Raw genomic sequence first — 14,367 nt, forward strand, 5'->3', positions numbered from 1 at the left:
CACTACACTGATACCTTGACTCAAACAGAGTGAGTAAAAGTTGACAACAAAATCACAACTGGAAGAGTTTGTGGAAGAAATCAACCTGGGCAATGCTGCCCGCAAGTTACTAAGATTAAAAAAATAAAATAAAATAAAAAAAATAAAACACAAGTTATATAGTACATCAAACCATAATAAATGGGATGTTATTACTTCTTTCCAGTCTGTATGCTTAAAGGACAATCCGTGTGCAACTTTTTTTCTCTATGATCAGGTTAAGTTCCTTTTAAAATAATAATTCCCAAAATACGAGTACATAATTATGCTTAATTTTAAAGATATAAGCCTTCAAACATTAGCATTCTCCCCTGCCACTAGGAAAGCAGAAGAAAATGACTTTCCTATACTACTGGAGAGTTCTGTTATGTGCAAGTGGTATTTGCAACAGCAAGTGTGGCTCTCAGTTAAGCAAATCTATACATGACTTTGAGTCAAAGGAAGAAATATCACCCTGGTTGCTGTGTTCAAGAAGCAATTTTTTGCCCAGAAAACGAAATGGCTGTTTTTAGAATACAGTCCTAGAGATTTTAACTTTATTTAAAAGCTTTGACTGAAGTTAGAAAAAAGGAGGTCCAAACCAAATTCACTCAGCAGACTAGTAAGTAAATATTTTCCACATCAAAATTTAATGGGCAACAATCAAGGTCATTGCAGTATACGTATTATTACTGATTCTCTGTTACTAAGTAGGTGTATTGGAGTTAATATTGCCATGTTATTATTCTGCATTATTGTTAATAAAATATAAACACATTTCATAAGTGCATTGGTCTAAGATAAAGTTGTAATTATTTTTTAACTTGATAGATGGTTAATTTCCAGCATTAAATTTTTATTTTATGAAACTGACTGCTGATAACGATGTTTTTACCATAAAAATATATTGTACAAATCTAATACATATTTATCAATATAAAAACTTATTTCTTCCTCATTTAGCTGCATGCAAAATTTACTATTTACTTACTAATACTGGCACATGTTCCCGTTTATGCTCCTCATATGTTTATCACCCCCAATTCCTCTTTTAGCTGTTTTGAGCATGCACATCGTATGGTACCCTCACATTGTCAGTTGTTTTTAGGTTCACAAACTTTTTTTTTAGCATTGTGCAGGATTAGACTGATGATGTGTTTGTGACTGCATCAGAGTTTAATTGTAGACCAGAACAAGGTAGAAAGTGTTGATGTTGCAGATCTGGAGAGTTTAGTTTAGTCCTTATTACTCCTTGAGGAGCATAGGGCCGTAAGATCTGGAGAGTGATCTTTAGGATTTCCTAAACAAGTACAAACTCTATCTGAATGTTGAAGAGAACATTCAGCAACAGCACACTGTGTCCTGGTATAGTTTCCTTTACAAAGGATTGCATCTTTTCTCTTCAAATTCAGCTCATTCAGATGAAGCTACTTTTTTTACAAATACTCCCCTTTTATCACTTCCTGTTTTATAGACAAATCCAAATACTATTCCCAGTGATTTTCTCGGAGTGCTCGTGTTGTTCTTTAAGACTTCAAGGTTAAAACACGTTAACTCCAAGATAAGTGACTTAAAGGTTATTTATTAGTGCATTAGAATACCACACTAAATTAACTGAAAAGTTCTCATTTGTTAATAACTAACAAAACTAACAAAAAGAAAGAACACAATGACAGAGAAAGAGATACCTTTTAACCGATCAATGTTTTTATCCCTTGTTTCCATAAAACTTGCCAAATCCCGCTTTTCTGCCTGCAGAAGCTGGTTGGCACTGGACAACTCTCTCTGGTCCAAAGAAATATTCGGAACATATATTTACTAATGTGCTTGATTGGCCAACAAAGAAGTGTCTCATACAATACTATTATGATGCCCTTTAGGTGGTCTGATACCCGCATGGTATAAAATATGCCTCCCAGTTTACCCAGCTGTTGAATGGTTATTTGACACCAGAGGTTGGAGAAGGTAAGAAAACATGGGAGAGGAGACAGGTACCAGCCAAGTAAAATACTGGCTCTGAAAATGTTGGGTCTCTAAATCTTCAATGCATACCAACTAAAAAGTTAGGGGACAACTTTTACCTTATTATCTGTATGCACATGTAAGCTGGAACTAAGAGATGTTCCTGTTATTTTGATCATTTGCTGGTTTAAGAGGAAAGAGGTAAAGCTAGTCCTGTAACTATCTCGTTGTTGGGGAATGAGGTGTCAGAGAATATGTCATCTTGAAGATAGTTCTTTTGCAAAGAGAGTTCCAACTCCTGAAATCTTTCTTTTGATGCCCAAATCTGGTTGCTGCTGATTCAACAGCTGGGTCAGCTAAAGGCAGTATGAGCGGTGATTAGACTACTGAAATGTTAAGTGTGAACACTTTTGGTCACAGGCCCTGGTGCTCTAACCTCTCAGCCATTTACTTCCCATTAATTTCATTGTATTGACAATGGTGACACTGTTATAAAAAATAAATAAAAAGTTACAGCTCACCTGTTCCACTTGTATCTTCTCATATTTTGAAGACAGCTCCTTAAGTTCATTTGTGGTTTCATTATATTTCTTCTCTGTTAAAAAGAGTAGCATAATTTGCATTATGTGTTTGGGAAAAAAATTCAGTTTTCATTAAAATAAACAAAATGCCAGCAATGCATTTGATATCAAAAATAGATCTTTTTTCCTACTATAATCTCTCTTTCACACACACACAGAGACATGGATAATGTCCTGAAGTTGTAAAAGATTTTCATTCAACCTTATTTAGAATATGCAAATTTTAAAACTTAGTAGTTATTTAGAATTGGATCTACCAAAAGGAAGAAGGTGACTTACTTCAAATGCATAAAATGTATTATGGCAAGGGTCATATTAACAAAAAAATGCATTTTACACTGAGACATTAACACTGCAAACCCAGAACCCAATAGGGAAGATTTAAAAAAAGTATTGCTGTACTAATAAAGGAAAACTTTAACCCATAGGAATGCACTTACTTCTATTAAATCCTCATTTAATATAAACATATTTAATAATCATCTAGATTTCTTTTGAATTTCAGAGAAATATTTATTGAATATAATTCATCAGAAGAGTATATGCACAAATGCACATCAAACTGAACAAGAACAATATATATTAACAGATTAAAATAAGGGGCTCATAAATAGCCTAGGCTGTTTAAAGTCTGTCCTTAATTATTACTACTGTCGTACTAATGTATTATTTTGCTGCTAGCTGCTGGTTTGAAGTATTTTTTTTGTACTTTCTATTTTCAGACTGATGAACAAAGAAACATGTTTTAATGAAAGATAAAAATTTAGATAAGTGTGTAATTCCTGCAATATTTTACGAAAATGAAATTTTATACAAACCAAGTTCAGCCAGACGATTTGAAAGGTCTTCTTTTCCATGACGTTCTGCTTCTAGTTGACTGCTAGTATCTATATGCTGTTTCTCCAACTCAAAGTATTGTTGTTCTGCACAAATAAACATGCACAAATTATCTAATTCAATATAGGTGTATAATACAATTGAGCTATGAAGATATTCACATTCACAGGTGTGAACTGTAAGGGATGCGCTAATTTTCATCAAATGCTTACACCCAGTAGGAATCTGAATCAGATCTGTTAGGCATTCATACAATACACTCTTCAGTATGCCAGTGTGTAAATCAAGCATTTTGTATGACTGAAGAAAAAGAGACACAGCTAATGTATCACATAAACATAAGGCGCAGGATACAATGTCCACACCAATGGGGATCAAACAATTTAGTATGAACAACAGCTTTAACAATTTGAAGAGAGCAATGCCTTTGCATAAAAAACTACACCAAAATTTCACTTACGCTGTGTTTTATTAGGTTATTTAAACGCATATTTCTTTGTTCTGTGCGTGCAGTGTATGCTTGTGCATAAGCAATTGTGCTTCCTTAGTAATATGTACTATGCCAGAGAAGAAATGTGTTAGTAAAAATATTATTTGATGATACACAATAAATACATATATTAAATACCATTTGCCATAATTGAAGTATTTCGCTTGTACATTTTTTTAAGTACAGTAAATCATATAGTTTTGTATGATGGTAGGTGTGCATACATATTTGTATAGTGAGTATTCGCCAAGTACATTACCTCTTTCTTTGAAATGAAAGTGATCTGTGATGTTGATAAATATCATTGCACTTACCTGAATTAACTCGAAGTTTTTCATATTTTGCCGTAATCTCGTTCCGTTGTAATGTAAGCGATGATATTAAACCCTCCAATTTCTCTCGTGTGGAGGGAGACAATGACTGTAAATCATCTGCGTCAAGAGAAGTCTCGAGCAAATCTTTCCCCGCCATTGAAAAGCGTGTTACGAGTAACTCTTACTGAGGTCCACAGCGAGAACGAAGTAGTCTCCCCGTCTTTAGCTCTCCGCTTTGGTGATGCTCATGGGAACTCTTTCTTTTGTAAATGTAATTTAAAAAAAAACTAAAACTTTGCGAACAAACATCTTCTTCAACAAGTCAAATACCTGTTGGTTACTTCCTATCACTATGAACGACATAATTGGAATGAGAGTTCTCATAGTTTTCAAAACAATTAATCATTATTTACCCCGTCTACTTTCTTATATGCAAGTTTTGATAATATTTTTCTGTTGTATAATAAAAATGAAAGCCTACGGGTAAATGTCGGTGTTATATAAGGTATATTGTAATGGTTTCTTTCTTTGTTTTTTGTTTTTTTGCGTGGTACATGTCCTCAAAAATAATGTTTTGCATGCTCCACCTACCACATAAATTAAAACTGACAAGCATTATGTACGAAATAGACTGAATTGATTTTTAAAAGGCTAGATAATATTAGTAGATCAACGTATGGTTCTTTTGGTAATATTTGATGTTAATAACTTTTTGTTTCATCGGTGATCGATTAGTCTTTTGGGCTTGGGACAAAATATTTGACGTTTCTGTCTTGGGGCGAAAAAGGAGCTACGTGGGACGAATTGACTTTTGGTGTGGGACGAAATGGTAGCGTCGAGGGTGGAAATGACCTACGACCGTTCAGAGTCTCGGTTGATGGGGACGATGTACGTATTACTCATCATATATTGCCTAATAACCCATTTGCCACGTCTTTGCGATGGAGTCAAAGAAACGAGCACCTTCCTTGTGGCTTAACTATAATTACGCAGAACCGGGAGATATTCTCGTGCAAGAAGTTTTTGTTCCAAAGGAAGGATTATCAACCTTTACCTACTATTGTTGTTTGTGCTGGAATTCTGGCATGGTAATGATTGTTTTTTATAATAAAAGTGGTTAATTGTTTGGTCACGGTCACTTCGATCATGTCCCTGCTTCGATATAAAAGACAAAACCACATCAAACCAAGGACAATAGAGAAGCCCTGACCATATCGCAACGCGCCGATCTTCGGATCAGGCCATGACACCCCCCGATCCTCCCTTCCCAAAACCCCTCCAAAAAAAAAAAAAACCAACCCCGACGACTATAGATCGTAACAGCTATATATATATTCGCATCAGATATACTTCAAGTTAAGTGAATACCAAATAACAACACACCTAATTACTGTGTAATGTGGTCAGGACGTCTACAGACATTTGATACGAACCACCGATAAATAAAGAGGTTTAAGTGATTTAAAAAGCAATATACGATTATATATACGATTAGGATTTTTTCTTCGGATACTCACTATTAATTATCAAGAAATAGTTTTTATCGTGTAATCGAATGACAAATTCGCAGCACATTAATATTTCTTTTCTTGAACAACGCATGGCCCCAGACAAAGGTCCATTTAAGAAAAACTTAAATCTTGATTATGAAACTGCACGAATCAAAACAACTTTTGTGATAAGATAATTTCTTATGACATTTAAAACGCAGTACATATTTCTTAAGTATAAACTTTTCTTCCCACCCTAGTTCCCCGATTGCTATTATTTTCTTTGTTTAGGAAGGTGGAGGCTACTGTGGCATTCAAGATCATCCCAAAGGCCGGGCTTTTATTTTTTCTTTATGGGATCCTCAGGATGTCAACACAACGCCTATTACAGCACCTATCCTGGGACCAGGAACATGGATAGAAAGATTTGGTGGTGAAGGCACTGGCCTTAAATCTATGAACTTTGAGACAGGTCTGATTTTTTTTTTGGATGGATATTCCTTTCGGGTAGCTTTTGTCAGATGAAACAGATTTTTGGTTAGTTTTGTTAAAAAAATATGTATACATGATTTTTTTTCCGCCTATACTTAGTCTTACTCAGATGCGCAATTATCATTACCTGTGTCATTAAGATTTGCCTGTGTGGAAAGTGTTTTTCAGCTAAGTGGCTTCACAACATGATAAGATACAAATTCTCAAGATCTGAGAAAGTAACTCATTTCTGTTTGTGAGATATATGCCTTCAAATTCAGTAAGTTTAAATTTATTATATCATGTATCGATTATGGTTGTACTTATGTTTTCATGTACACACCAACTGGCATACCCAGGTTCCAACATTGTGTCAGTGGATTGATGATCATGGCTCAGTGTAATATATTTTACATGAAATGCTGAGATTACGTCTAACTTTCAGGCTGGAAGGAGGACCAGTGGTACACAATGATAGTGAGACGATGGAATGCACCCAGTGGAGGTACATGCTTTGGCTGTTGGGTACATGATCAGAACCTTGATGTCTGGCATCACCTCATCACCATGGAATATCCAGTTCCAAAAGTATTTTTCTGTGGAACTACATACAGTTTCCTGGAAGACTGGAATTTTACCAGTGAAAATGCAAGGTAATTTTTTAATAGATTAACCATAAAGCATTATCTTAATTTGCAAATAGGTTAGCTGTCTGTTCTTGAAAACCTGCAAACTGAATTTAGTGTCAAATCCTAGTGTCACTTCTTTTTCTTCTTTTCTTTTCCAGATGTGTGAGATACAGGAATGGATTTAAAAGACTAATCAGTGGATCTTGGGTAGCATTTCAAAAGGCCTGTTTTCAAGTCAATGTTGAAGATACTGCAACAATGAACTATGATGTCACATTTAGTGACCCAGAACAAGGAATTTGCATAAAATCTGGTGGTGAAACAAAGTCATCTGTTGAAGCAGCATGTATTTTTGATCATCTGCAGCATTATGCATACCCACAGACAGTGCCATTTCAGTGTGTGCAGTTAGATGTTAGTGAAGAAAAGGTCACTTGGATGTTAGCAGAAAGTTCTGCTCCTCAGTTCTGGTGCAGGGTACTTGTAGAACGCTGTATGGGAGTCAAAGAAGAATTATATCAGAAGGTTACAGAAAATACTAAAAGTGTTTCTCTTTTGAAAGAGTTGAAAGATGCAACGATTATTGTAGATTTGGAGGATATTTTAGGAAACAAAACTAGGAAAGAGGAGAGGGTGTAGCCAAAATTGGTAATGGCTTAATTGTGAATGGTGTATATGTACATGTTTATAGCTATATATAAAGACCCTCTTTTTCTTTAGGGACAAAGACTTAGCTGAAGGAAAAAAGATTTTCACAAATTCAAAATAATGCAATTGTTTTTGTTTTTCTTTCACCGTTTATTAAATTTACATTTAACTAATAATAAAACTCACAGCTGGTCTCTTATTGCATTATTAATAAAACATAATGCATTGAGAAAATTTGTATGTTTGGTCCTCTTACAATTTCTTTTCCTTTTTATGGTATTTTTTAGTCATTGTCAAACACTTTCTTTCCACAAGTCTGAAGCCATTTGAATCTAAGAGATGTGTTGTAGCCTGATGGTTAGCGTACACTGGAGCAGAAGGTTATTAGTTCAACACTTGTTTGGGGCTGTGACTGCTCACCATCAGATGATTTAACACATTCCTTCCCTTTTTCCTAACTTAAAAAACAATTTTTTTCTTTTGAAAAGCGTAAAAAGCTTTGTTTAATATAATGGAGAACACACAAACACTCACTTTCCATTAATCCTCTAGCATGTGCTCCTCTCTCTCACACAAAGACACACCCACACATACAGGCATTTACCATATACTAACTGCACAAAAGTAGAAACATTATGTGCCAATTTCCTTGTATAAATTGACTTATTTTTGTACATAAATAATAAGATCTGTTTCATAATATTAATTATCTTAAAGGTCATGCAGACGTAAAAGGTTATTGTCTTGACCTGAGACTCACAGTCCTTTGTTCCAGTAGATATGTTCTGAAAGATAAGGAGTTGCCCCCCATGGTTTACATCATGCTGTTATCAGTCTTACATTAGTGGTATCATTATCTCTATCTGTGCTTACACTTTTAAATAAAGGCTTGTGCGGGACTCGTATCTTTGACTTGTATATATCTCATTCAAGCTATTATGCTGGTCCAGGGAGTGATTTATGTTTTTGCCTTTGTAGCAGCAATTAAAGGTAAACATTTCCTCTCACATTTAGTGGTTATGTGTAAATGGCATTGAAGACTTTGAAGTAACAGCAGCATAACTTTCAGATTAGACTTATTGAAATTAGCAAACATTTATATATTTCAATATTTCATTGAATGTATAGTCCCAACTTCAACTTTAGTTCCAACTTTCGTACAAGTGTGGAGAAAGTGCGATTGGGAAATTGAGATCTTCACCCTAACCTGAGACCACATTTGCCACTTGATGAAACAAAGGTCACAATAACACATCTTAAAAAATAAAAACCCACAAGAATTTCGAGTTTCACAATTTTGTGACAAGCTGATATCTCCTTCATAGTTTCTTCATAAAACTTAGGTTTCATAATGACAAAGTCACAAAACTTTCTAGTGCTGCTTATAATGAACACTGCAAGAGCAGCTCCATTTGCAATACTCCATCTATCCAGACTACCAAGATTGTCCCTTGTTCTTTAGTTCTAGCTATATTAGACTACTGCTACTCTCTACAAGCTGGTTGTCCACAGTACTTAATTGACAAGCTTCAAAAAGTCCAGAATTAATGTCATTTCTTTATTATCATTGGTCAGTGCAACCTGCTTTGGTGGTGATGCTGCACAGTAGAATTAAGTTCTTTTATTATTATTCCACTTACCATCAGAATCTCAAAACTGAAGTTTGTTTTAATGTTTAAATGCTTTTAAATGTTTTGGTTAGTAGTAATCATTATGCATCAAAACTAGATAATGTTGTGCAGTGTAGACCAATTAAGAAAGATGTAGAGTTTAATAGTTTTTGGAGCTATATTCTTTTTCAACCTATTATGGTAGAATTTTTCAACAAATGCAAGATGCAGCAAATATTCACGAAATGCAGTAATGATTAGGGTACAGTTGACAGTTAACTTTCTTTGTTCCCTCTCCCTCGCTCCTTTTCCTGCCAATGACTTTATGGAATATTGACAGGTCTGTTTCTCAAAGACCTCTTCAAATCAAGTGTGTGCTATGATACTGTCGGCTGCTTCAACAACAGTGACCCATTTACCAACGCCTGGAATGAATTGCCTGACTCTCCAGATAAAATCGGGGTCACCTTTACTTTGTTTACAAGAGACGGTCCCACGCAAGGTCACGCTCTTGACTACAAAAAATCCAGACCAATGGAAGACACAACTTTTGACCCAGAAGCTGACATCAAAATGATCATTCACGGGTATGTGAACGACGGAACCGAGGACTGGAACAAAAACTTGACAAAACATCTGTTGCTATTGGTAATGATAGTTTATATATTAACACGCTTTAAGTTATGAAACAATCTGGATAAGATGTTTGTATGTTTTTACATTATATGTCTACATGCAAGATCCAAGTAAATTCAAACTTTATTTTTTACAAACTCTGCCAGGTTGCCTACTTTTCACTGATGGTCTTGACTGATAAGTGTGTAATTAATCAGATAACATCTGGTCTAGAAATACATTTCTTAACTGAAGAACGTGACATCTCTATATGCTTTTTTTAAACCTTCCTTTTGAGTTACACCACACGTTTTGGTGAAACCAATCTTGTTTCCATATTTATCTTATGCGCCTAAATAGAAATATTAAAAAATAAACAATTAATAGGGTTTGGCATTGCCAACGAATTATTTATAATAATAATAATAACAATAATAATAACAACGATGTTTCGTGGGAATATATGCAGTTTGTCAACGTCTGATTTTCTTCTGAAAAAGTACTTTTTTTTAAAAGATATCAAACCAGAAGACTCGTAGCGCGGTCAACACAAGCGACTTCCATCTTCTTCTCATTTTAACAAGTCTAAGGAAGTGTGGAGGGGTTAATTATAATGGCATGCTGCTCTTTAAAGTGTTTTTTGATAATGTGGCTAGATGTAAAGGCTTTTACTTGATATGTGAAAATATTTCTGGAAATTTGAGACGAGAAAGCTGTGATCTGAGCATATTGCCAACACGGCTTTCCAAAGAGCCAATGGTATACACGTCTGCGATCAGATGTGAGTCAACAAGGAAAGTGTATACAGTGAGTCATATAAACGATTATTTGTTTGTTGTCGCTACTCCTATAGAAGCCTTTCAACGTCATACGCGTGGCTTGGGGGCCCGGGGCGTTCGAGCTGTACCCCAAGGCCGCAGCCAACACCCGGGTCGTTGGCGCTTCGGCAGCCATACTGCTGACGTCACTAAGGGACCGCCATGGTGTCAGCATGGAGCGCGTGCACCTGCTCGGACACAGCCTGGGGTCACACGTGGCCGGGTACATCGGTGCCCGTGTCCGGGGCATTGGTCGCATATCCGGTACTGTTTTAAAAATCCTGTTTCTGTCACCGACTCGATTATAGTCTAACTGCAGAGGAAGGTCTTGCAAGAGACTGTGCGTTAATGCCGTTAGTTCATGTCTGAATGCGAATAGGGGCGAAGAGTCGTATATATAGGTGGATGGATAAATATATTAGTTGACGAACAGGTGTCACCTGCATTTAGCTTCTTATATCGGTCTCTCAATACTGTATTTAAGAAAGCAATATGTGACTGAGTGTAGATTTCTCTTCAGTTAAATCAGCAAAGCACATCACTCAAGACTAATTAAAAACAGGGACATCTTAGCGTCTGTAAACAAATAACATTTGACCACGAAATTCTATCTCGTGATTTAACCCAGTAAATTTGGAATACTTTAAAAACAGGCGAAGGAAAGAAATAAAACATAATAATACATTTAGTTTCTTATTTTCATTCTGGCTCAGACGTAAAACTATGTTCTCAGAAATATGAAATGCTTTAGTCATTTCTAGTTCAATTTTGCGAAGAAAAGACTGACTAAAAAGCAAGATCAAAGGTCGAATATATAAATAAATTCACAGATTAAAAAAAAAAAAAAAAAAAGCAACAGCAGATTCCTTTACACAAGAAATGTCGTGGTCAGGTGCTTTTGAACGGTTAGGGAACAACATAAGACGCATAGTAAATGTGACCTACATCATTAAAATGCTCTTGTGACCGAGACAGCCCGTTATCTCCATTTGTTCGGAGATTCTACATGAACTTGTTGCTTGGTTGACAGGAATGGATCCTGCAGGACCTCTGTTCGAATCTGTGGATCCTCAAGTACGGCTTGATCCAACAGATGCCCTCTTCGTTGACTGCATTCATTCAGACGGCCTGCCGTTGACCGATTTAGGTATGAGCTTTGACTGTACTTATCTTTCATGTATCTACAGTTGACTGCTAGGTGGCGAATAAGTGGGTACGTTATGATGGGATTATTGATGTTTTAGACAGAGCCAGCAACTAAGGATATGTGGCACTGAGAAAAGTTTGCTTCTGGCATACAGTCGGACTTAAGATTGCTTATAAGTACATGTTTATTTTTGCTTTGTTGAACGTGAAACTAAATCAGTGGATGAATAAAGGTTTCAGGAGATACGTATGATAATACTGGCTTTCTGTTTGTTGGTTTTCACGTGTTTTGTGTGTTTGAATGCGTGAATTGGGTCATCGTCGACGGCAAAAAAAAAAAAAAAAAAAAAAAAAAAAAAATCCGGTGGAGGTTGGTTCCTGTTTGATGCAAATTCTATTCACACTACGAAGTTTTAAACATTCGGGGTGCACTGAAGCTTTTCACCTCACAAAGTTCTACAACCTCCACACAAATGTATTTGTCAACATATTCCTGCAAGTAATGCGATCTGAATTCATATACTTATGGGCTTCGTGGTATTTTATACCGAAATCGCGGAAACTTTGATCACCAAGTTAGTTTCTTTTGTCTAGAAGAGGAAGAAGGAAGTCGTGTGGTTATCCGAGCGCTAATTTCATTAAATATCTGCTAAAAAATCTTAGAAACACAGACTTACAGCAGTATATAAGTTGTGTTCGATACTGAAGACTTTGTCCAATCGTGACGACAGTAAGATTTCACTGACGCTCTGTAACGTGTCGACTTTTTACAGGCATAACAGCCAGATGAGAATTTGTCGTTTTTACCTACATTTATGGACACTTCATGCCACAAACTTTTAACAAATTAAAAAAAAAAATCAAAATTATTTTTACGACACAATACCCATTTTAGGTGTTAAACTTTTGTCACAGTTTCATATCCTGGCAAAGCAGTCGTAGGTAAAGGAGGGGGAAAGGAGAGGGAGAGGTATTAAGGTATCTGCTATTAATTCACGATGTCGTACTAAATTTAAGTCGTGGAATTTACGGTCATTTCATGGTTTAGTCGGAATTGTATCCAGTAACAAAACCGAACCAAACCGAACGAGCGAACGAACGAACGAACGAACGAAACTTGCAGACGAGAGTCGTTCACGTTTTTCTCTTCTTTGACTTGCTTCAGGCTTTGGAACAATGTCCGCCTGGTGTCACGCTGACTTCTACCCGAACGGTGGGCGTTTCCAGCCCGGGTGTCCCCCGGTAGTACGTCGTACACTGGGTGACCTGTTGACCTTCAGATACTCTGGTAAGTAGGAAATCTCTGCATTTTATAACCTTAAATACACTTCTAATGCATTTGCAAAATATAAAAGAAAAATAAAAGATACAAATGAAACAAGAATGATCAAGTAGGTGAAGGAGATGAGTTTCCTAATAAATTAAAACTGAAAAAGGGCAATAAAAAAAAAATACAAACAGATGGGGAATGAACAAACCAAAATCAAACCACCAAAAAACAAAGAAGCAAATGATGGAACAAAGTAAAAAAGAAACACAATAAGACAGGAAATATTTATTAAAACGTTGAAGAAATCTAAACAAAACAAAAATCAAACTGCGATCCTTAGCGATGCAAACATTTCCCAACAGAGGCTGAAGACAGTGTTTCCTGCAGCCACTCTCGTTCCCATGACTTGTACATCTCTTCCATCAACACCTGTCTCTTCCTTGCCTACCCCTGCGACAGCTACGACGACTACATAGCCGGAAAATGCGGCAACTCTATCGGCGGCGATGGTGGACCTGCATCCATGGGATATCACTCCGCAGACAGCAGGCGGCATGGCAAGTTTTTCCTGGACACCACAGGAGAATACCCTTTCTGTGGTAAGTGTTGCCGGGAACTGAGGGACTGTACCCTTTCTTTGGTAACTGCTCTCTGGACACCCTTTCTGTGGTAAGTGTTACAGGGACCAGAAGGGACTGTACACTTATAGTGTGTTACATAGGTGCCACGAGTCTGTACCATTTCTGTGCCGTATCTTGATACCACAAGATGGACCTTCTGTGGTGTCACCTGAAGTAATAAGGATGTATCTCTGGTAAGTTGTTAAACTGGGTTCTGTACCCGGACACTATAGGACGTTACTTTCTTTGTGATAAGTACCCAGACACAACAGCTAGGAATACTATTCTTTATGTGATAATTGCACATGACGGTAGTGTCCTTTATATGGTAGGACACCATGAATCTTTTCACATTGTGTGACAGTTTACCTGAACACTGTGGAAATGTACCTTATCTGCGCTTGAGCATATTTTTACTGTGGATCATCCTCCTTTATTTGTAACGATATCGACAACATACGCACAAAAACAAGTCAACAACAGAAATGTTCACACTTGATTACCTTTAGCCTTCTATTATCAGCCTTTCTTGGAGATTTCATCATCATTGTCATCGTCGGTCATGTACACATAAACACAAACGGATATGATATTTAGTTCTTCAAAGACTCGTTTTGCAGGTCAAAGGTAAATTTCAGCACGATAGAACCGCTTGGCAGCACAAACGAGAGCAGGAGAGCGTGTCAGGAGGGCACAGTGTATACACATGGACGTCTTCAGAGTGCGTCAGGAGACCCATCTTGTGCACTTTTGTTCTGCCAGAGACGGAATGCTGATGCCTTTATTAAAAGTAAATGCTCAGCTTAGTTGTGAGGTTAGTTTCTGTGATGTGCATAATTGAAACAAAG

At 36.5% G+C, this 14,367-nt stretch overlaps 2 protein-coding genes across 7 annotated transcripts in view; one reads left to right on the forward strand and one right to left on the reverse strand.

Annotated features, from left to right (window-relative positions):
* The window catches only part of LOC112573164 (nucleoprotein TPR-like), a 37,418-nt gene extending 33,033 nt beyond the window's left edge, over positions 1 to 4,385 (reverse strand). For all 3 annotated transcript variants that reach the window (XM_025253277.1, XM_025253278.1, XM_025253276.1), the window contains exons 1-4: positions 4,203 to 4,385; positions 3,380 to 3,484; positions 2,502 to 2,575; positions 1,707 to 1,803 (exon numbers count right to left, since the gene is read on the reverse strand). In XM_025253277.1, coding sequence (XP_025109062.1) covers positions 1,707 to 1,803; positions 2,502 to 2,575; positions 3,380 to 3,484; positions 4,203 to 4,359 — 433 coding nt within the window. In that variant the 5' untranslated portion in view covers positions 4,360 to 4,385. The remainder of the gene's footprint in view (positions 1 to 1,706; positions 1,804 to 2,501; positions 2,576 to 3,379; positions 3,485 to 4,202) is intronic.
* Positions 4,386 to 4,970: 585 nt separating this feature from the next.
* On the forward strand, positions 4,971 to 14,320 carry LOC112573576 (inactive pancreatic lipase-related protein 1-like). 4 transcript variants are annotated; one of them, XM_025254067.1, is made up of 10 exons: positions 4,971 to 5,090; positions 5,984 to 6,164; positions 6,609 to 6,816; positions 6,951 to 8,430; positions 9,391 to 9,698; positions 10,519 to 10,747; positions 11,514 to 11,630; positions 12,795 to 12,917; positions 13,262 to 13,498; positions 14,134 to 14,320. In XM_025254067.1, exons 4-10 carry the CDS (start codon positions 8,379 to 8,381, stop codon positions 14,148 to 14,150), a joined length of 1,083 nt encoding a protein of 360 aa, XP_025109852.1. In that variant the 5' UTR covers positions 4,971 to 5,090; positions 5,984 to 6,164; positions 6,609 to 6,816; positions 6,951 to 8,378; the 3' UTR covers positions 14,151 to 14,320. The 4 variants fall into 4 exon arrangements, with proteins under 4 accessions (XP_025109852.1, XP_025109849.1, XP_025109853.1 ...); XM_025254064.1 differs by having other exon boundaries at positions 5,018 to 5,290; XM_025254068.1 differs by having other exon boundaries at positions 5,018 to 5,290; positions 14,140 to 14,320.
* The last annotated feature ends 47 nt before the right edge of the window (positions 14,321 to 14,367 follow it).

This window comes from Pomacea canaliculata, linkage group LG10 (genome assembly GCF_003073045.1).
Source record: "Pomacea canaliculata isolate SZHN2017 linkage group LG10, ASM307304v1, whole genome shotgun sequence".
Lineage (NCBI taxonomy): Eukaryota > Metazoa > Mollusca > Gastropoda > Architaenioglossa > Ampullariidae > Pomacea > Pomacea canaliculata.